This window comes from Tinamus guttatus, unplaced genomic scaffold (genome assembly GCF_059628265.1).
Source record: "Tinamus guttatus ecotype Peru unplaced genomic scaffold, ASM5962826v1 Tinamus_guttatus_pri_ptg000219l, whole genome shotgun sequence".
In the NCBI taxonomy this organism is placed as follows: Eukaryota; Metazoa; Chordata; class Aves; order Tinamiformes; family Tinamidae; genus Tinamus; species Tinamus guttatus.
The window spans coordinates 387689-410921 of NW_028288753.1; the positions used below are offsets into that span (position 1 = coordinate 387689).

The window sequence follows — 23233 nt, forward strand, 5'->3', positions numbered from 1 at the left end:
TCTTCTGAAGCTGGGGTCAACAGTACAGCAATACACCCAAGGGCTTGCAGCAGGAAAGGGCCTCTGCTCTGCCTGTGCGCTCTGTGGGCTCCAGGGGAGGAGGTCACAGTCCCAGTGTAGTCTTTCCAGGACCAAGGGCTGCATTGTTCATGTCCCTGGGAGCACTGCCAGTGGAGGTGCAGAATGGACTCTGAATTGCATGCCTGGGGCTGTCGCACAGGTGACAGTGCTGATGACAGATGCCCATCCTTGTGGAAGGGAACCTGAGGCTCCAGGAGAGCTCAGGGGAACCCCAGGGATGCCCAGGGGTGGGCAGTGAGTGCAGTCTAACCAAACATGGGGCAGCCCATGGTAGAGTTCCCCAAAGGCCGCACAGCAAATGCAGGCATGCCTGGGGAAAGGAGGGCTCAGCAGTCCCTGGAGAAGCAATGGGGACCCATGAGGCTCAGGGAAGGAGGCCTGGAGAGTGATTCATGCACTCGCAATGAAACACCACAGGCCAGAGCTAGTGCACACCTGAAAACATCTCCTGCTCTTGCAAGAGCCCTGGGGTCACTCTGAGAACCATAGACACGTGCCAGCCGTGTCAGTCGTGAGCAGCCCTGTTTGTCCAGGTCTGCTTCCCAAGCCAGCCATCAAGACCAGTGCGGAGTCGGGAGTCACCCATGGCCTTAGGGTCCCACAGCCCCACTAGTCTTTCCATGGAGATTTTCCGAAAGCAACTGACGTGGAGAGAAAAAACTTCCAAGAGTTTTATTTGGAGCCGGCGATGGCTGTTTCCACCTAGCGCTCGTGTGGGCACATGGGTGCTCTGGGACACGAGGCAGCAGCAGCTCTGTAGCCCCCAGGACACAGTGTCTGTCATTCTGCGCCAGCCCCGCTCTCAGGATCCTGCCGGGCTCTTTCAGCTGCGCCGCTCCTCTCGCTGCCCCGCGATGCAGCGGCAGCAGAACGCTCTGCGCAGAGCCCGAAGCGCCGTCCTGAGCCGCGAGCGCCATCGCCGGGGAGCCGCGATGTCCGGGAGGGCGGCGATGCCTGCGGTGGGAAGCAGAGCTGTGGGCAATGGGCTGCAGGGCGCAGGGCTGCACCTGCCTGTCCCTGCCACCAAGGGCTTCCCAAGGGGCTGTGGCCTCAGCACAGCAGCCCCCGAGGGCTTCCTGCTGCCGGCCTTGGTGCTGCTCGCTGTCCCAGACAGACCCACCGTCCCCAGCAGGGCTCTCCACTCGGGTACGTACCTGGCTCAACGTCTGCCGTGGGGCTGCAGGAGGATGATGACTTCTCCTCTTGGGGCTCCGTGGCCTCCTGCATGGACAGAGCAAGAACACTCACCCGTCGGCCATCGGCTGCTGCTGCTCAGGGTACCGGTGCCCCAGGGTGCACAGGGGAAAGGGTTTGGGGCTGGGGGAGGCTGCCCACGGCTGTGCGTCCCAAGGGAAGGGACCTGCGGCTGGCACGGCAATGGGACCCGGCTCGTTGTGGGGCCGTAGCAGCAGGGCTGGGCTGGGGCCGTGATGCACAGGGGAACGGAGGCAGCCGCTGCGTGGCACAAGGGGGCTCGTGCACTGGGTGAGGAGGGGGCTGCTGCTGGGGCTGCCCCTTCCCTCCTCGCTGGGCATCCAGGCCCCAGGGCTGAACATGGTGCAGGGGTGGAGGGGACATCAGCCCTGCACCTTTGGCACTTGGAAACAGAGAGGACCCAGCATCTCTTCCACACCAGACATCACCAAGGGTCAATGGCTGGAGGGGAAATCTGGGCACCATGGACAAGGGGGATCAATAGGATAGGGCAGCTCTGGGCACCCCGTCTGCACACCCGCCCACACAGCTCACATAGCAGCTCCCTTGGATCGTGGGGACAGGTGACATGCTCCATGCTTACCTGGGGAGCAGGGCCTGCAGCCAGGGGAGAAGCTGCTGCTTTTGCTTCCTGCAGCGGAGATTCCTCAGCTCCTCTGGGCATTGCTGATTCAACAGAGGGGCTCTCCACCTCACCAGGTCCCTCACTGGCAGCCTCTGCTTCTTTGATGTTGGGCAAGCAGGGCACCTTCTCGAGACCCATCTCCCTTTCCGCAAACAGGCTGCGCAGACTGGGTCTGATCCATGGCAAGGAGCTGCTTTCCTCTACCTCCTCCCTTTGAAGAAGCTCTTCGTCAGCACCCTCCTCATCATCGCTCTGCTCAGCTATTTCATTCAGGTGTCTGCTCCATGTTTCAACGTTCTGCCTGGGGGCATGAGCATAGAGGCGCTCCAGCACCTCCCACTTGCCCTTGGCATCCTTAAGGAGCTCCACTTGCGTGATCTCTGGATTCCATAGATTATGGAAGGAGTTTCTGGCAAGGAGCTAGGATGAGAGAGGCAGAATTTGTGAAGGGAGCTTCTTTTCCCAACAGGAAAGGTCTCCTGGGGCTCCTTCTGCCAGTGCTGGGACAACCCGGCTGTCACAGAGTGGCACCGGGGCCGGCCCCAGCACCGGGAGGGCTCCCACCTGGCCCAGCCCTCCCTTGCACTCACCTCCTTGGGTCTCACATTGAGGGATCCTGATGCTGACAGGGAGAAACGCTCCCCATGGCCCTCCTCTTCCTCGCCCTGGCTCTCCTGCAGGCTCTGCTCCTTCCTCAGGAAAGTGACTTCCCGGATCTGTGCCAAGCTCTGCCCCGTGCGGGCCAGGCAGCTCCTGTCGAGCTCCTCCAGGGCCTCTGTCTTGATGCTGAGCACCCCCAGGTACCGCGCGGTGTTGTCTTCGTGCACACGCAGCGGCCTTCCTTGCACGTGGCAGGTGATGCCCACAGGCTGTTGTTTTGGGTCCTGCCCTGCTGGTGCTCCTCGTGGTGTTCTTGTCCCACCATCCTTGCCTGGGGAAGCTGGTGTACCAGCCCTGCTCACCTCCCTTTCTTCCCCTTGAGCACAGGGATACGGCCCTTCCTCAGCTGCAGGGGCTCTTCCTTGGTCACATTGCATGGTCTGGAGTAGCCATGAGCTTGCCTGTGTGCCTTGATCGACGGTGTGTGCCAAGGCATCAGGCTGTGCTGGCTGCTGGCTGGCTCCAGGGCTCGCGTCATCAGGACGGCTCAAGGGGGCAGACCCCAGCCCCACGCCTGCGTCCTCCAGACCCACAGCAGGAGGTGTGGGGCCATGTGGGACAGGCCCCTGGCTCTCAGGTCTCAGTTCCGTGCCAGTTTCTCCATCAACGCTCTGAATGAGGCTGACAGGCTCAGGTGAGAAGGGCGATGGGGATTCCAGTGGGGCCATTTCACTGCAGCACCCGGCAGTGACGTCTTGTGCAGAGCTGGGTGGCACCACTGCAATGGAGGAGCTGCTGAGTCCAGCCTCCTCCAAAACACCTTCAGCTGCCATCGCACCCTGCTCGGGATCATCCGGGGCAGAAGAGGCCGCTGCTTCTTGAGGATTCTCCATTGCAGGCACTTGCCCTTCAGGAGGAATGCTCTGTGCTCCCGGGACAAAGGAGGAGCTTCCCAAGAGCTGCTGGCTTTTCAGGGATAGACTCATCCTCTCATCATCCCCTTGAAATATCCTGCCTTCTCCCACTGATGATGTTGAAGACTCAGGCCTGCATCGAGGCAGGAACTGCACATGCTCTTGATTTACCTGCATGAGAGCGCTGGTTTCTTGCTGGGGTCTTTGAAGTGGAGGCAGGGCAAGACGCGATGGCTTTAGCTTCTGCTCTTCCTTTCTCCTCCCCGAGTCCAGAGCCATCCCAGCACCAGGAACAGGTGGGAAGCATTCCCTGGCAGCAGCTTTGCTGGAATTTGCAGCCACCCTCTCCAATGCCTTGTCCATTCTCTCCAGGACTCTCCTGGCCAGCTCTTCCTTGTCCAGGGCAAAGGCCCTGCCTTTGGGAGAAGACCTGCAGGACGTTTCCAGAGCAGGCAGCTTGGTGTGACTTGCAGATCCTGCTGGTTTCACTGCAGAGTCCTCCAGGCCTCCCTGTGTCTGCCAAGTTGCCTTGGATGGGAGAGATGGGAAGCTGGGCACATCTGATGTCCCCGATCTTGTCCTGCCAGTCAGTATCCTGCTGTGTCCCAAGGCAGCCTTCTTTGCAAGGCTGGAGGAGGGATGCAGATCTTGCACTGTGCAGGAGACATCGCGGGCCGTGTCCTCCACCACCTGCAATCGAAGCCCACCACACAGGCCAGGTTACTGGTGTCCTTTTCCCTCCCTCCATGCTTCCAAGATGGACGCTTGGCTGTCACCGCCGCACAGCTCTGTACCTGTGCGATGCTGTGTTGGGAGCAGCGTGAGCCCTGAGGGCCGGGCAGCGGCGGCAGCCGGTCCCTTTGGTGGGACGAAGCTGGGGTCCGTCTGCGCTGCACTGCTGCGGGCAGCTCCTGCTGGCCCACCTGTGGGGAGAAGGAGGCCCGTCATGGGGTTGGTTGTGTTGGTGCGAGCAGCTCCTAAACACGGGAAACCCCAGCCTGGCCTCGAAGGGAACCTCCTGGCTGAGCACAATCCAGCTGCGCTTGGCCTGGACCTGCTCTCTGCCCTCAGCACAGAGCTCATGGGGTTCATGTGGGCCTTGGAGCATCCATAGCATAGAATCATAGAATCACAATGTTTGGGAAAGATCTTCAGAACCATTCAGTCCAACTGTAAACCCTTCAACACCATGCCTGCTAAACCATAGCTCTTGAGTGCCTTATCTGCACATTTCTTGAATGCTGCCTGGGACACTGATTCTACCACTTCCCTGGGCAGCCTCTTCCAATGCTGCACCACTCTTTCCACCTGCAAAGTTTTCCTAACATCTAAACTTAGCCTCTCCTGGTGCAACTTGAAGCCATTTCCTCTTGTCTTATTGGTAGTTATTTTGGACAATAGATCGACCCTGCTTCACTACAACCACATCTCAGGTTGTTGTGCAGAGCAATAAGATCTCTCCTGAGTCTCCTCTTTTTCCCTCTAAATAACGCCAGCTCCCTCAGCCACTCCTCATAGGGTGGAAAGCCTTCACCAGCTTTGGTGCCCTTCTCTGGGAACACTTCAGTGCCTCCATGGCTTTTATTTTTAGTTTTCTTAGTGATGGGCCCATAATTTAACACAGTGTTTGAGGTGCGACTTCACCAGCACCAAGTACAGGGGGAGAGTGCAGGTCAGGCTGCTTTTCTCACGCCCAGGAATACATGTTCCCTCACTGGAGGAGCTCCTGCCCCACTATCTTGACCCAGGGCTCCTTCCCCATCACCCTTGTGCTCTCCATGCGAGTCCCCTGCCTCCCACCTCTCCCTCCAGCCCCACTACTCATCTCACTCGTACACTCTTGCACTCCAGGGATCCCGTCTGTGGATGAGGAGCAGGCATTACCCTGCTGCTCCTTCTCCATTCTCGGAACCACTCTGAGGACCTCTTGCGCGGGCACCAAGGGGAGTTGCTCCCTGCTGGTTGCGCCGCTCTCCTCAGAGTGAAGACCCCAGCAGGGACACGGTCACCTTGGGGACTGCCCCATCACAGTGGCCTGTGCGCACGATTCCACCCCCATCACAAAGCCCTGGGAGTCGCCATGGGGACACCAGGCACCGCGTCATTTCCTCCTCTCCCCACTCCTGAGCAGGTCCCTGGGGCGCAGGACGAGTTGTCCCCTCCATAGCTCTGCGCTCCCCGGGCCTTGCAGAGGCTGCCCCTCGTCAGGCGCTCCATAGCAGACACCCACCACGAGGCCACCCTGGTGCTCTGCCCCCCGTCATCACCCCTGAGCTGTCTCCCTTGCTCTCCCCTGTGATCCTCTCCCCATGCCCAGGCCTCTTTTTCCGACAGAAATCCCCCTCCCCACAGGACTGCACGGACTGTCCTGGGCCAAGGGCAGGACTGTGGGTGACGCAGCACGCGCTGCTGCCGCGGGGTTTTGCATCCCCTCAGCTCTATGTGACGTCAACCCCCAACCTGCCACCAGGAAAAGACAAAACACTGGGGACTCTCGTGCACAGGTTCACGACATGGGCTTGTTTCTGCCCACACTCATTTACTACCCTGAGCCCCCTTCCCTGAGCGGGGAGCCTTCAGTCGCAAGGGTGAGGAAGGGCCTTAGTGACAGTTACAAGTTGCAATTAATATGTAACCTATTGGCTTTTATTCAAGAAAATGTTTCTTGTTTTGTTCTTTGTTTTTCCCCCTTAGTTTCCTGTTTCTTTCCTCATAACAGGAAAGCCGAAAATCTATTGCTTTTAGCCAGGTCCCCCAGAAAACAAAGCAGAGGTACAGGATCGAGCAGCAGAGGAAAGAGGAAAGGGAATATTGTTTAAGGAAATGCTTGCATGCCAGGTCAGACAGATGGAGTGTCGTGGACACTGAAAATGATCTAAAAGTAAAGCAGTTCTGATGTCTAGGAGAAAAAAAAAGGGGGGGGGGATATATTTTAAATGCAAATCCATTTCTATCAATACACACTGTCGTTCAGCAGGTCCTGGTAAAATTCAACACAGCACAAACTGTCCTTGTCTCCAGGTGTTCAGGCGTGTCCCTAGATCCAGACCGTGGTTTCACATACAAGGCGTCATGAACTGCTCTTGCAGCTCCCTCCCCTGTGTCTGCAAGGACCCCACTGTGGGCAGCTGGCACCAGCCCTCTCATACGGGAGACAGTCCCAGGCAGACGCTGCTTGACCATTCACCATCTCCAAGAGCACAGGGTACACACAAGTCAGAGACGAATCCAGCCCTCATTCCCGAACACATCTCCCCATGAGCTCATTGCCTTGAGCCCATGAAGAGCCCCCAAATGCAACAAGCACCTTTCAGGCTGCGAGTTGTAGAGCAAATTCTTGACTCCAGCTCTGAGAGAAGAGACCGATATTCAAGCATTGCACTAGGATATATCCTTCTATTAGCGGGAGGACAGCTGTGACACACTGAGAGACACATTTATGGAAGGTCTCTGGATAAAGCCCTCTGAAAAATATGTGTGAAGGGCATGTTCGCTCTTTTCTGGCATACCATCTCTAGCTTAAACACCAGAGAAAACTTGCTGAGGACTTTTTTAAAAATAAGAGCATCTTTTCGTACTAAATGGAAGGTTATAAACTGTCCCATATTGTCCTACATGTACAAAATATTGTCCTGCTTCTACAAATCAAGTGACACACAGCAGAAAAGACTTGTGAAGCTCACCAAAGCATCTCAGCCTGTGGGCACACTCTGTGCTCTTTCACCCCACATGACTTGGATTCCAGGTTTGAAAAATGCCGACCTACAAACCATTTACTAAACCTCAGATTCCTGCATGGATCTGCCTTGTACAGAGACCTCTTAGTGCAGGGCAGCACAAGTGACTTCTCCAATGCCCCGTTTGATATATTTCACATCTTTTGGCACTGTCTGGAGATGTTCCTGAAGGATTTATCAGAAAAAATTGGAACACGACATTAGTGATGAGAGATGACTGCTTCCTAGAGGTACAGGGAAATCTCCCTGCTCATGTTCTGACTCTCCCAACTCCACGGCAGTGATACACTGAATTCCAGATGGCACAGTGAGATTTTCCCCATCATAGGGATGCAGCCTGTAGGTCCTCAGCGCTGCTGGGCACTGCTCCTACCTTCCCCATGGCTGCCCTTTGCAGTACGTCCATGGCATGGAGTGAGGAGAGGAGGCAGTGGGGCTGCACTGGGAGCCCCTTCTCAGCAGGCCGAGGAGCAGGGGCAAGTTGGAAAGCAGTTCTGAGTGACAAGAAGGGAAGAACATCCTCCTCCTCAGCTGGAGAAGTGATCCAAGGGCAAGGGAGCAAGTGAGATGGGGACTGGTGGATGAACACCGGCAGCCTGAACCTCGGTTCTTGTTCCCAGTGATCCTGCTGCTCTGCGCCAAGGGTTAGGGCTTTGGGAGCTCCTTCCTGAGGTGTCACACACAAACTGGAAACTGGAAAAACACCTGTGGATCCCGAGCTGTGGCACAGGGCTGGGAGCTGCCACATGAGTCTTGTGTGAGGGTCTTCCCTTGCTTGGGGACCACATGGCAGCCAGGACTCCTGGGACTTCCCCGAGCCCCAAGGCTGCCATGGGGCAGCTCCAACCCTTGTGTGGGTGCTGGGGGGCAGAAGGAGAGAATCCAGGACAGGTTTCCCTGGCACTGGCTGCCCCTCTTCCCCTCCACCATGGCGGGAAGTGCCAGAGGAATCCCAACACAGCAGCTCACACAGTCCCCGCAGTAAAGCGCAGCGTTGCCATGGCAGCTGACAGTCAATGGCTGCGCTGGGCACGAGGAGGTCACTGCTGCCGCAGCCCCTGATAGGCCAGCTGCAGGGAGAGGGCGTGGCTGCTGCTTGGGAGGTCCCCACTGCGGGCAGAGCTGATTGGGCAGCAGCAGGGCTGGCTCAGCCTGGTGACTGTGAGGTCACCGCTCCCGCAGCGCCTCATTGGGCAGCAGCCGGGCCCTGCGGGGCTCTGCGCTGCGGAGATCATCTCCGCGGAGCAGCTGCTGAGCCCGGGCTGGGCTCCTGGCGGGGAAGGGCTGGGGAGGCCATTGCTGCCCTGGAGGGCAGGGCCAGAGAGCTGGGCGGGACGGCGCTGTGACGTCATGTCTTTGTGAGTGCCTGATTGGCCGGCAGCAGGCAGGCAGGCGTGGGCGGTGGGTGGGGGGTCTCTGTGGTGAGAGGAGCTGAGAGGGCAGCAGTGGTTCCTGTGTGGGGAAGGGGTTTGAGGAAGCTGCTGTCTCTGAAGGCCACAGGCAGCAGCAGGGATGTGGTGGGTTTGCACCTGTGAGGTCACCTCCATGTGAGGAGATGAGAGGTCGGGAGAAGTCCCATGTGCCTGTTGGAAGGTGCTGGAGGTCTAGAAGAGAACGGAAGGGGTGGAGAGTTGGGCTTCCTGCATCTTGGGACACTTTGGGCTGTCCTGTCTGGTGCCCTGTGTGGTGCTTATCCCTGTGTGTCCTCCATGCAGAGGCAGGTGTAGGCTGTCAGCCCTCGGGTCAGGTATGGAGGTCATGGAGAGCTGCAGTGCTGGATGGCCCCAGTGTGTCCCCAGCGTCTTGGTGCTCCGAAGGGAGGAGGTGTCTGGAGAGAGCGGCGCTCCGCTCCCAGAGCCCAGCCTGCCACCCCAGGGTCCTTCTGGGAGACCAGGGATGCAGAAACATTCTCCGATCTCCATCTTCGGGGATAATCCAGACCTCTGCTGGGACCTGCCTTCAGCAGGGCCTTGAATCCTCCAATGCAGGCACAAGGAATCTGCTTTTCTGAGGCAGACTGCACAGGATCTTTGCTTTTAAAAGTTTTCAGCAAAGTTTCTTGGTCTGTGCTGCTTGAGATGGAAATGATACATCAGAAAAGAATCAATGTGCCCTTAACACATCTTTCTTCTAGAGGGCTTTGACTGGGACATTGGTTCCTGCCAGACTCAAAACCATGGGTCAATCCAGGTAGCAAATGTGGGAAAGTTTTTCCAGATTCCATGAATTTTGCCAAGCTTTCCTTTGTCTGACCCGGAGGAAATCCATTTATTATCTTGGACCTTAGTTGATCCTTGGGCTTTTCCATGACACCTCCAAGTAGTGTTTCTCCCCTGGGGGTAGTTCCTGGCACTCGGTCTGTCTTTCAGGTCCGTAGAGCACCTTGGATCTCCCACACATTTTTGCTTCTGGGCGCCTCAGGACGTGCCCACACACTGCAGTGCTGCCGTGGAGACTCCCGTATGGAGCCCGTAAGGCACTGCCAGCCTCAGGAGCTGCATTTTGGCTTGTTCACGAGGTGGTGAGATGACCATCTCCCAGCTGCTGAAGCTTGTGATCATCCCTACAACCAACGTTCCTCTCCTCCTAGTCTTTGCACAGTCCTGGGCCCAATCTTGTAGAAGGCAGACCCCATTCCCCTTGGAGCCTGTCAGAGATGGGACTTTCCAAGCCACTGCAAAGGGAAGCATGGCTTTACTCATTTATTTGTTACTTATTCAGCCTTTATCATCCTGTCTATGGCACATTGAGCACCCCTTTGTACCTTGGAGTTTCTGCCCTTTCTCCTCTCCTCTCTCCCCTGTCTCCTCCATGTCTACTCAGTCAGCAGGGTCATGGGAAGTGCTGGTTTAGGGAGCTCCCTTGAAGCTCTAAGTTGTGCAGCTGAAGGCTTGATGGAGGCCTTCCTTTGACATCCCCATGTTGTGCTTGGGTCGCTCTGAGCAGCCAAGAAAATCCCTCTTCTCTAGGGACTTGCATCAGAGAGTTTTGCCTGCTTTTGTATGGAAGCACAGAGAGGTCTACGATTGCCAAGAGCAGCACGGCCCACATCATGGCCCAGGACGCCTAGGAGTTGTGTGGCTCTCCCATTCCCACATGTCCTGCTTAAATTGACAAGTTCCAGCGTGGCCTTCACAGCACACGAGGCGGACATTGTAAAGCTGCAGCACTGGGAATCCTCCTGTTACCCTTTATTCACTCAACAACCCAGCTGCTGGTTTGCACTTCAGGGAGTTTAAAGCTTGCTCTGCTTTCCAGGAGCCTGTCCCCCATGTTCTCCTTATATCCAGCCTTTCCTGTCTCTCCAAAAGATATCCAGTAAGGCTCTCCCCTGTAGCAGGGGGACCTCATTGTTGGCATCTTGGACTTAGTCTACAGCCAAAGAGAATAATTGCATTTTATGAAATTATTCCTGCTCTGTTTCTCTTTCTCTGCAATTAAGAAAAATCCTGTGCCTATTTGCAGCTAGTTCTCTAAGGAAAGCAAGCGTGAGCTGGGGCAGATGAACTGCAACCTTCAATTGCAGACTTCAGTGGAATAGGAAGGCTTCTAACAAGAGTGAGGGAAGTCCCCTGTGGCTGGTGAGAGAAATGGAAGGACTGGGAAGGTGGAGAGGAAGAGTGTCCATATGGTGCCTGAGCTCCATGGCACGCTTTTCCTCTATCATGTCCAGAGTTCATTAGGAGTCACTCTAGACTGACACCAGCTGGAGAATGTTGCTGTCACTTGCTCTAAAATTATAATAATAATGATAAAAGCCTTTAAAAGAAGAAATACTCGTAGTTATTTATGTCTCCACCTTTCAGCTACGCTCCTGAAATGTCTCCAATTAACCATGCAAGACTTGAAGGAAATTACAGGGAGAGACATAGTTGGTCAGAACTTTTTGCTTTTTAATGAGTCCCCTGGTGTGTTTGGTGCTGAGCCTATGAACTTCAGTTACTGAGAGGAGGCTGAACAAAACATTGAAGAATTCCAAGTCAGAAGCAACCTCCAAAGTTCTGTAGAGCATTAATGGGTCCCATTGAGAGTCGTTAGCAGCAAAGACTCCCCAGCTGATTAGAGCAGAAAATCGTAATCACTGGTAACAGGTAGGCAGAGGAAATGTGCAAGATGGTTCTGATGCCACGTTAACCCTTGATGTGTTTTATCAGGCAAAATGTCCAAGCTCGGTCACTGAGCTTCTGGGAAGGGAAATCCTTTCCCCACATGTTTTCGGGGTCATCCTGGGGACAGTGCGTGTGTGGGGGTGTGCAGTGCTCAGTGCAGGACAATGATATGACACCTTTCAGGGTGTTGTCAAGGGGGACAAGGAGGTCCCAGGGTCTCCTGGCAGGCCTTGGTGGCAGAGACAACAGCCATAGCCAAGAGGATGCTGCCCTCCTTTGGGGTCCCTGAGCTTTGGCAGTGCCTTAGGCTGTCTCCAGCAGAGCCTGTCCTATGCTGGCTCCTACCTGCAGTTGTGCCCATGCAGCCTATAAACACCCAGCCCGCTTCCCCACTTTGGTCTCACACGGGATCTCCTTCCCTTCACTGATGTCTCTCCATCCCCACTGGCTGTTCCTTGTAACACAAAGCCAAGGGATGATCCTTGCCTCGGGCTGGGTGGCCTGTTGCACTCCAGCATTAGCCTTTCAAGTGACATTACCTCATCCTAAAGCCCAATCAGAAATACCCAAGCTAGGGATATTTCAGGATATTTCATCTTTTCATGCTGCTTCCCACTGCCAAGGAAATCTCCTGGCAGCCCCATAGTGTGGGGAAGACAATAACCTTGTCTATCAAAACAGAGTGGAACATGAGAAACTGAGGACTGACCTGAAGAGAAGGGCCTGCATGTTACAAGGGAGGCCATATGAGCCAGTGGTGCATGTTCACGTGAATAAGGCCAGACAGCTATGGGGCTGCATTAGTAGTAGCATGGCTACCTAGAGGAGGGGAGCTGTTATCCCTCTCCAAGGGGGTCTTTGCATGAAGGCAGTGGTGGGAATCAGTTTTGGGGAATAGGTTTGAAAACTGAGGTGTCCTAGGGTGCTTGCCCACCAACCATTTCTGAAAGGCCTGATTTTTCTCTTGTTTCCCTTTTGAATGTGCTAGGAACATGGTGGCTGTGCTGGACACCCCATGCATCTGACATGACCGAGTAGGCCTGTTGTCATTTCATTAAACCAACGATCTGCAGTGAATTATGCAAGGTCTTTGCAATGTCTGGTTCTGCAGAAGTCTGAGTGAGTGGAGCTCTAGAGGGTCATAGGCACTGAGATGTCAGATGGCTAAGAAGATTCTCCACCCGGCTGATGCAGGAGATGGACATGGGTCTCCTCATTGCCCTCTCAGAGCAAGCAGACACTTGCACAAGTCTTGGACCAACCTTTGTCCCTTCTGAAGTCCCAAGGGGTGAGCGTGCGTGTGTAGCTGACTCCCTGCCACCATCTCCACTGACTAAAACGGGAGCTTGGACAAGAAGCTCCCATGCACATAGCTGTTTTCTGGACCCCAAAAGTTGGGCAGATAGAATCCTCTTCTGAGATTGTGGAGTGTTAGATGTGCTGGCATTGGATGTCCTGCTGTACTCCTCCAAATGAGGTCCTGAAGCATAAGGAAATGAACTTGCACTGTTCTCTGCCCCTGTGCATGTGTTCTGTCTGCTTATGAGATGGGAGCAGGGTCTTGTAGAGCAGGACACGTCCACCTCTCTTAGATAACCATCCTCTGATGAGACCAACTGCAATGTCTCAGTCTCTCTCCACGGCTAACAGAGAGACCATTGGTGACCATTTTGTGGACGTGAGTGGACATTTGCCAGGGGTGGCAGGGGTGACCTTTGAGTACCTTTCAGGAACCATCAGCCCTGGAGGCCCGTGATCATCTCGGAAATGCACAGGAGACAGAAAATGTCCCATCTCCAGCTGGGTCCCTGCTCCTGAGCTGGGCCTGGCTCCTGGGACTGCGGGAGCCCATGGCAACCTGGCAGGAGCTGCAGAGAGACAGCTCTGCCCAGGAGCAGCTCCTCATAAAGGAGCACCAAGACTCAGGGCACTGCCCGCAGGCACCAGGCTGGGACGAGTCGCTCATAAGTGAAAGGCAGTCGGGAATGGGAGGACACCCGAGAATCTCAGTGCAGGGAGAAATCTTCCGAGCCCTTGACACGGTAAGTCTGTCTCTGCAGGGCAGCAGTGCTGTGAGTGCTGGAGGGATCTTCTGAACCTGGCACAGCACCTTCAGATCAATAGGATGTGTCAGGGTGTCTCTCCCAGCCTCTCCTGTTTGAATTAGGGGGTTGCTTTAGAGCAGGGATTCCCAGCCGCACGTTCAGAGGGACAGGGCATCACAACTGTCTTCTCCCTGGATGCACCCAGGTGCTCATGGGCTGTAATACAGAGCCGTGTCCCAGTGCCCCAGGGTGCTGCGTGCCCGGGGCAGTGACTATGCCCCCTGCGAGGGTCGGCACTCAGGACAGTCAAGGCAGTGTTAATGTTAAAGACAAGGAGCTTTCAGGAGTCTGTTTTCAGTTTTGTCCTGTTTGTTAAGGGCCAGGGGTGTATGGAAAGGTGATGCCAGGTTGGGGCAGGAGACTGAGACTCCCAGTCCCTTAAATGGAGAGATCTGTGGGGAACCTCAGCAAGTCCCTTACCCCTCCCTGACTGCAGACAGCACCAGCATCACCTTCTCTGGCCTCACCAGGGTCTGGCTGACCTTCTCCTCCCCACCTGCAAACACAGAGATGTTCCTGGGCTGCTGCAGAGCAGAGTGAGTGTCCAGAGGATGGGACAGTGTCTGTGACACTGACAGGGAGAAGACATGGGGCAGAGGAAGAGCTGCCAGCAGGAAAAGCTCCAGCAGTGGAGATACAATCAGCAAATGGGAGGGAACTATAATTGCTATGAGAGGTGGGATTTGGATCAACCCAGTCAGTCCCTGCAATGCAGACTTCTTCCTCTAAGCAAAGTCCCGTGTCTCCTCTCCCACCCCTCAAGGCCATGGAGTCCTGGCCATGAGCCCCCTCCTTGGTAGAAGAGGGGCTGTGTCTCTCCTGCAGCCTGGTCCTTTCCCAGTGCAGGACAAGGGGACTGAGAGGGACTGTCCTCAGATGTCACTGTCTGGGGGGTGGTGTGCACAGCTGGGGGAGGTGAAGGCTTTCCTCAGTGCTCCTCTGTTTGCTGCTCCTTGCTTTCCCTTGGCAGAAGGTTCATACTGTTGCTCTTCATTCCTTCACCTGCCTGTGCTGATCTGGTTTTGCTCTCTGGAGCTAAGGAGGGGAATTCAGCTGCAGTTGAGGCAGTAACTTCCCTCTCCCGCTGCATTCCCTCAAGCAACAGTGAAGACATTTAGGTGATGTGAGGATGGGGTCTGTCTTAGTGGAAATGAGATGCCCAGAAGGGGTCAGCTCAGCCCCTGCCTTCACTGCACTGTTCCTCTCCCTTGCTGGAGTGGGAACAGCGGTGACTGATTCAGGTCCAGACACCTCTGTTGAAGAGAGCAAACTGGAAGAGGGGTTAGATTAATCCCTCGCAGTGATCTTCCCTCTCAAACAGAGCTGTCATGAGTGTGGCCTCTCTCTCTCTCTCTCTCTCTCTGTCTCAATAGGAAGTGGAGAATATTCCCACTTCACTCCACCAAATCCCCTTCACTCAGGTCACAGTACCCATCCCCAGGTGTCCCCTGCAAATGCATGAGTCAATTTGACACCTCCATTTACACCCCCTAGTAGAGCAGGACTGACTGCCCTGGAGGCAGGGAAAGAACCCATATGGGGGTGCCATGAGGAGTGGAATGGATTTTATTCAGAGAAGCTTGTTCTAACTTTAACTTGTTGATGCTTTTTCCTCATTGGAGAGTGCGCTGAATCAAGATTAAATGTCCAACAGCAGCTCCCTCAATGAGTTCCTCCTCCTGGGATTCTCAGACAGGAGGGAGCTGCAGCTCTTGCACTTCTCGCTCTTCCTGGGCATCTACCTGGCTGCCCTCCTGGCCAACGGCCTCACCATCACAGCTGTAGCCTGCGACCACCGCCTCCACACCCCCATGTACTTCTTCCTCCTCAACCTCTCCCTCCTCGACCTTGGCTCCATCTCCACCACTCTCCCCAAATCCATGCACAATTCCCTGTGGGACACCAGGGCCATCTCGTACTTGGGATGCGCTGCCCAGTTCTTTCTGTTTGTCTTTTTTATGTCAGCAGAGTATTCTCTTCTCACAGTCATGGCCTATGACCGCTACGTTGCCATCTGCAGACCCCTGCACTACGGCACCCTCCTGAGCAGCACAGCTTGTGTCAAAATGGCAGCAGCTGCCTGGACCAGTGGCTTTCTCAATGCTCTCGTGCACACTACGAACACATTTTCCATGCCGCTCTGCCAAGGCAATGTGGTGGAGCAGTTCTTCTGTGAGATTCCCCAGATCCTCAAGCTCTCCTGCTCACATTCCAGCCTCAGGGAAGTTGGGCTTCTTGTGGTTAGTGTCTGTTTAGTCTTTGGGTGTTTCATTTTCATTGTAGTGTCCTATGTGCAGATCTTCAGAGCTGTACTGAGGATCCCCTCTGAGCAGGGCCGGCACAAAGCCTTTTCCATGTGCCTCCCGCACCTGGCCGTGGTCTCTCTCTTTGTCAGCACTGACATGCTTGTCTACCTGAAGCCCTCGTCTGTCTCCTCCCCAGCTCTGGATCTGGTGCTGTCCATTCTGTACTCGGTGTTGCCTCCAGCAGTGAACCCCCTCATCTACAGCATGAGGAACAAGGAGCTCAGGGACACACTAGAAAAGATGGTTCAATGGATATGAGGTCATTGCCAATACCTGTCCCACGTTCATTCACTCATCAAAATATCCCTCATCAAGGATGTGTGTTATGCATTTATTTCCTTCTTAGTTTTCTCTTGTACATCCATCTCAGACAAATATAATAAGTAAATAAATAAGTATATCCACTTCATTGCATGTCTCCTCGGGAGCCTCTCCTTTAAATCGGACCCACATCCTGTGTTGAAGGAGGAAACCAGGATTCTTCCCCCTTCTCCAGCAGAGAGGGGGCACTTCAGAGCCCATTGCTCGAGCTCCCTCGCATGCCCCTAGTGCAGTGAGGAGAGTTTCCTCGTGCAGTGTCTCTTCCAGAACTGGCACCAAGGGAGCTCAGGGGGACAGGGTTAGGCTCAGACGAGTACAGACGGGGTGAGACCATGGGCCCCATGTACATTAGGAGTGCTCAGCTGCCCCAGGCACCGTCAGGGTGTCATCTCAAACCCCTCTCCTGTGATGGTGGCAGCCAGATGTCACTGTGGGCTCTTCCCTTCTGTCTCCAGTGCTGTAACATTACAAGTGGAGGGACAGGGGAGGGGAGGAGACTCAGGCAGCAGCCTGTGGGGACAGACCCTCTGCTTGACAATGTCACCCCCACACTCCCACAGCAGGCATTTCCTCACTGCAGCCTTCTCATGGGATCTGCAGCTTTCTGGAGACACATCCTGGCAGAGCAGGACTTTCTCTTTCTAGAGTTGTTCATTTCCATGCTGTGCTTCTATGCTCTGTTGTGTGGATATGGCCCAGGAGTTCTCATAACCTGGTGACGCTCTGTTGTGTTGCCATGCGAACGTGTCCTGGAAGCACCGGCACTGAGCACCCTTCTGTCAGCCCTGGCCTCCAGACTAGTATTTCCTATAATTAAAGGGTATCTCCTCTGTGATATGTCTGAAACTAGGCATTTATTCACAGGATGGCTGCAATATGTCCAAGGTGGGGTGGAACCAAAAAGGGCCTGCTTTTCTGATTGTAAGATCTATGGGTTCCAGCGATGAGCTCAGAGTCCCCAGATGATTAGGGATTAGACTGGGTTTATGGTTCATCTCTCAGTGACCAGTGGAGATAGGGAACGGTCTCTGAAGTGTCTACCTGGGTCTTTCCCAGAGGAGACCGCGCTGATGATAGATGCTTCTGGAGGGGCCCCCAGGAGAGCTCAGGGGATTTCAAGGGAGAGCGTGTGCCTGGGGACGGGCAATGAGTGGAGCTTCACGAAATGAGGGACAATCGACAGTGGGGTAAGCAGAAGGTAGAGCACTAAATCCAGGTGTACGTATCACAGAATCACAGAACGGTTGAGGTTGGGAAAGGCTAATGGAGATCATCTAGTTCAACACTCCTGCACGAGGAGAGACATCTAGAACACATTGCACAGGGTCCTATCCAGGTGGGTTCTGAGTATCTCCGGAGGAGGAGACTCCACAACCTCTCCGGGCCCCCCGTTTCCAGGGCTCTGTCACCCTCACAGTAAAGAAGTTCTTCCTCACATGGCAGTGGAACTTCCTGTGTTTTAGTTTATATCCATTACTGCTTGTCCTGTCATTAGCCACTGCCGAAAAGAGTTTGGCCCCAACCTCTTTACATTTTCCCCTCAGGTATTTGTACATGTTGGTAAGATCCCTTCTCAATTTTCTCTTCTCCAGACTAAACAGGTCCAGCTCACTTAGTGTTTTCTCATACAAGACATGCTCCAGGCTCTTAATACTCTTTGTTGCTCTACACTTGACCCTTTCTAGAAGTTCCACATCCCTCTTGAACCGGGGAGCCCAGAACTGCACACAGTACTCCAGGTGCAGCCTCACCAGAGGTGAGGAGAGGGGCAGGATCCCCTTTCTTGACCTGCTGGCAACACTCCTCCTAATGCAGGCCAGGATCCCATTGGCCTTCCTGGAACATTGTTGGCAACTGGTTAACTTGTTGTCAGCCTGGACTCCCAAATCCCTCTCTGTGGAGCTGCTTTCCAGCAGGTCATCCCTTATCTGTACAGAGTTATTCCTGTCCAGGTGCAGGACCCTTAACTTGTCCTTGTTGAACCCTATGAGGTTCCTCTCTGCCCAACTCTCCATCCTGTCCAGGTTCCTCTGAATGGCAGCACAGCCCTCCGGAGTGTTGGCCCCTCCACCCAGTTTGGTATTGTCCACAAACTTGCTGAGAGTGCACTCTGTGCCCTCATCCAAATCACTGATTAAATAAAGTTGAACAGCACTGGAAGCAGTACTGAGCCCTGGGGGACACCACTAGCCACAGGCCTCCACTTAGACTCGGCTCCATTTATCACAACCTTCAGAGCTCTGCCATCCAGCCAGTTCCAGGAAGAATCATGGACTCCTTGCACAGAGGGTGGATGGGGCCTCAGGAGATCTCTAGCCCAATCTCCTTGCTCACAGCCTGGTCAGCCCTGGTGTCACACCAGCTTGCTCTGTTTTCATGCACTCTGGTCTTGGAAACCTCTGAGGGAGGAGACTACACAATCTCTCTGGACAACCAGTTCCAGTGTTTCATCACAGGGTAAGTGCTCCAGCTCCCCAACTCTACTGAGGGTCCTTGGCCTAATTTGCTCCCAGTTATCAACATCTTTCTTGTTCCAGGAAACCACACTTGGATGCAGTGTTCTCCATGTGGTCTAATGAACACTGATTAAAGGCATTCACCATTTCCCTTGACCTCCTGGCTGTGCTGCTGCTCATAGCACCATGATTCTTATGGCCTTCTTTGCTGCCAGGGAATGCTGCTGTCTCATGTTTTTCCTCTATCCCCCAGGATGCTCAGGTCTCTTCCAGAGAGCTGCTGCCCCAAGCTCTCTCAGCATCTCCTCACAGCAGAGATCCTCCAGTCCCTTGATCATTTTTGTAGTCCCACACTGGACTCTCTCCAGTGGTTCCATGTCCCTTTTGTAGTGGAGAGCCCAGAACTGGACACAGGACTCCTGATGTGGCCTCAGCTGGGCTAAGTAGAGGGCCAGGGTCACCTCCCTCCGTTTGCTGGCAACACTTCCTAACACACCCCAAGCACCTCTCCATGAGCATTCTGAGATGAGGCAGAGTGACTTAGCAATAACATCCACCAGCTACTGCAGCACTCTTGGGTACATCCCAATCTCCACCATGCTCGTCTGCAGGAGGGATGGACTTGGCCCAAAGGCAGTGGTGGGATCCTGTTGTTTGGGCACTGGGGAGGGAACCCAAGATGCAGTGGGGCACTTTTCCAGCTCCAGCTCCAAAGGGACATGGCTTCCCATAGATCCCATGCTGTGTCTGCTAGAGGAGACATTTGGTTATGCTGGACAACACAGGCATCTGTCTTGGCCCAGCCAGCCTATTCCTGTGTCACTGAATGATATGTCTGCACTGAATTATATTAGCTTTTTGCACTGTAATGATCTGCCTGGGTCTCTGCTTTATACTGCATGGTCCTCACATAGTAGTGGAAGGCATCTGGGGCCATTAGGGGTGGCAAAGGACTTTTCCCACCTCATCTTGTCCTGAAGCTCCCTGAGAATGTGGGTCTCAGATTTGCTCCAGCAGAGCAAACAGACATGGGCACATTTTTGGCACCTCCTCTGCCTCTTCAACTGCCCCCAGCTGTTTGTGTGTCATCCCACCCTCCATCACCAGTGATTACAAGGGGAGCTTAGAGAAGGACCTCGCATGCAGATGTCAGTGCTGTGCACACTTCAGAGTGGGGAAGAAGAATCCCACCTTCTGTGTGTTTGTGGAGTTCAAGGGAGGAATCTGAACCTGATTCCAGATCAGTGACTTCTGAACCAGCATGTGATGCCCACACAGATTCATCTGAATCCATGACCCTCCTCTTTGCCCCTGTCTCTGTGTCCTGCCTATGAGAATCTTACTAACTAGGGACTTCCAGAGTGGGACCTTGCATAGATAGTCATCCTCTGATGAAATAGATGGCAGGTTGGGAATTCTTCTTTCTCCACTCAGTTGGAAAGGACAACAAGTGATTATTTTAGTTTACTTAACATTTCCCAGGAGGAGGGGGAACAAGGGACAGAGAAATTGGTGAGTTCAGCTGTTCCTCTGCTCCTGAGCAGGGCCAGGCTCCTGGGACGGAGGCAGCTCGTGGCAGCCTGGCAGCACTGCCCAGAGACAGCGTGTGCAGGAGCAGCTCCTGTGCCAAGAGCAGCAGGGCTGCGGGCACTGCCTGCTGCTGCGGACAGCAGAGGAGAGAAGGCAGCAAGAGGGGAACGGCAGTGTGGAGCGGGAGCACAGAGGAGAACTGGTGGAGAAATCGTCACAGCCCTTGACACGGTGAGTCTCTGTGAGGAGGGCAATGCTACTGAGGTTCCTGGAGGACTCTTCTGACCCCAATCCATTACAGATCGGGCTTTTAACGATCATTCTCTCACTTTCTCCTGTGCAGAGAATGGGGAGATGCTTCAGAGCAGCGTTCCTGCCACTCCAACACAGGGACAGGACATGCTGCTCTCTTCTCCTGGGGATGGCTGCAGGGTGTGAAACCAGGGTGAGCACTGTGGTCTGCCCAGGACTGTAATTCAGAGCAGCGTCCCTGTGCTCCATGGTGCTGTGAGCCCGGGGCAGTGACTCTGCCACCTGTGAGTGTCAGCGCTCAGCCTGCCTGGGGAGCTCCCCATGGCGCTGTGGGGAGAAGATCTGGGTTAGAGGAGAGCTTGAGCCTCCCATCAAAAGGATGCTGTATTTTCTGCCTTGGGGACTGTTGCAGATAGTTAGGGTCCAGCGGCCGGAAGATATCGTGCTGTACGGAAAGATAGGGCCCGTAATAGCCAATAGTGTTTAGTCTATGATGTAAGCAGGCGGATGGTCGGAAACTGAAACATCAAAAATTCCATAGGAACTTAAGGAAAAATTTCTTAACAGTGAGGGTGACAGAGCACTGGAACAGGCTGCCCAGAGAGGTTGTGGAGTCTCCTTCTCTGGAGATCTTCAAAACCCGCTTGGATGCAGTCCTGTTCCACGTGCTCTAGGTGTCCCTGCGTATGCAGGGGGGTTGGACTAGATGATCTCTAGAGGTCCCTTCCAACCCTAAGCATTCTATGATTCTATGTGACGTTGTAAACCTTAGCTATATAACACCTTGTTATCCATCAATAAACGCCATTTGCAGCATCCTCATATTGGTGTCTGTGCTCTTTGGCCCGGGCACAGGTTGGGCATGCCTGGCCGCCTCGGCGGATGGAGTCGATTGCCAATGTCAGGCAACAAGTGGTGACCCCGACGTGATACTCCGAGGCGGCGGACCGCAGGCGGTCGAGGGATCCGCGGATCATGGAAGGGATAGTCAAGGTCGTACTATCTGGTGCTCGGGAATGGGGGATTTCTATGAAATCGAACGCAGTTAAGAGCTGCATTGAGCGGCTCCTTGAAGAAGGGGCGGTTAACAGTGCCGTGGAAGTTTTATTCCCTCAGCACTGGCAGAGATGTACCACCGCGTTAACGGAATATGGTATGCCTAAAGGGAGTGCGAAAGATCTAAAGACATGGGGAGTGATACGGCAGGTCCTCCAGAGAGCAAGGGAGGAGAGGGAGACTTGGAGGGCAGCACGGGAGGCGCTCAGGAAGAGCGAAGCAGTGGGAGTGCAGACGGAGGCTGATGAACAGATGCTCTGCAAGCTTTCGATCTGGTGCAGAGAGAATGGGTTCAAAGCCGAGCCCCACCGAGTATTCAAACCCGATGTGAAAGCCAAAAGCAAAGTGGCCATCGGAGCCACGGCAGCCTTTGCAAGCACTTCAGGACCGGGACCGCCACGCCACTGAAAACCGCTGGTGTTTGGAGATCCATCGCTAACCCCCCCGCCCGTGCCTGCCTCTGTGCCTGCACCTGCGGCGCCTGCACCGTCTGTGCCCCCGCTTCCGCTTGTTAGATCGCCTTGAAAAAAGGAGAAAAGGGGGCTGGGGAAGAGAAGGCGAATGAGATCAAGGAAACTTATGTTGCTGAGGGCTTGATGAAAGCCAGGAGGGAGGTGCAGAGGAATTTGATCTGTCTTTAAAAGTGGGGGTTGAAGAACTGTAATGCTTTAAGTGAGGACAGAAACCGTTATTAGGGCTATTATTTCTGTTTGCTATGTTCATCTCTATTATGTGTTGTATCCTTTGTATATTGATGCCGACACGAGGTATGGTTGAAAAGCTGGAAATTTGTACAATCCGTAGAGTCATAAAACTATTGTGCAAAATAGGATCCAAGACGCTGAGAAAGAAGATGTTTGTTTGCCCAGGCTGAGCGATAAGGAGCATGGAGGCGGCTGCCCAGCCAGGCCCAGAGCCAACCTCCTCCAAAAGCAGCTGAAGGTGGCTGCTCGACCGGGCTTGTAGCCAACTTAACTGCAAACATCCTCTAAATTAGTTTGAAGGTGAAACACCCGAGAGGGAGGGAGACGAGAAAGGCAGGACCCTCAGACTGACGACTGGGACAATTTACTGGTATGCACACCTGTGCATCCAGGAGGGAAGGATACGTGACTGAAGGTGGAGTTTGTCCGCCCCCCTGGTCTGCCTGCTGGCACGTACTGGCCCTACGTGGCAGGATGCACCAGGCATAAACAGACAGTGCAGAGAAAGGAGGGGTGAGATTCCTAACACTGAGACCCACGTTGTCTCTGCGGGGACGCCCGCTGAGTTAGGAGCCTGTCAGCAACCCTCTCATCTGCCAACTCAAGAGAATGTTCAGTCTCAGTGTCCTGCCAGCAAGTATTACCTCAAGAGTGATCATCTATACTTGGCTTCTTTAATGTGCGTTCACCTGAATAGAGGCTCACCATAGCCACCTTGTTTTGTGTGGAACTCACTAGTGGAGTGCACAGCTACGTGAGGTCGTGCCACTGGATAGAAACTGTGTTTGTGCTGTTTGTGTGTGTGGTCTTTAGGTCTTTATTGTGTAATATGTATCAGCAGAGAGGGCTGACTAAGCACAACAAGAAAGTGCAGAATTTGAAAGCGGGAAAGCCAGGAATAACTCAGACTGCGGCACCCCCCACCACCTCCCCTGCCCACCCCCGCAACCAGTGGAGGAATGGGAGCTGTACTCTGACTTGTGTCCTTGGAAAGAGATTAGGGAAATAGTTCAGCATGGGAAACATGAATGAAGCAACAGCCAAGTTCCAGTGCGACTGGCACAGAAGGACCTGCAACAAGTTGTAAAAGCCTCAATTGCTACTGGAGTGGAGGCCTCCTTAATATATGGAAATCCCAAGCAATTTCTGGGGAGGAAACCAAATTGAAGCTATACAAACATAAATAGAAATGGAAATAGAGAGATAGGTCAGACCTTGGCTG

General features: G+C 54.2%; 1 protein-coding gene across 1 annotated transcript in view; it reads right to left on the bottom strand.

Annotated features, from left to right (window-relative positions):
• Nucleotides 1-1325: 1325 nt before the first annotated feature.
• Nucleotides 1326-23233, bottom strand: part of LOC148594641 (uncharacterized) — a 32642-nt gene continuing 10734 nt past the window's right edge. The window contains exons 7-11 of the mRNA XM_088525012.1: nt 4230-4358; nt 3428-4125; nt 2512-3253; nt 1964-2341; nt 1326-1418 (exon numbers count right to left, since the gene is read on the bottom strand). Of these exons, the coding sequence (XP_088381138.1) occupies nt 1326-1418; nt 1964-2341; nt 2512-3253; nt 3428-4125; nt 4230-4358 (2040 nt within the window). The remainder of the gene's footprint in view (nt 1419-1963; nt 2342-2511; nt 3254-3427; nt 4126-4229; nt 4359-23233) is intronic.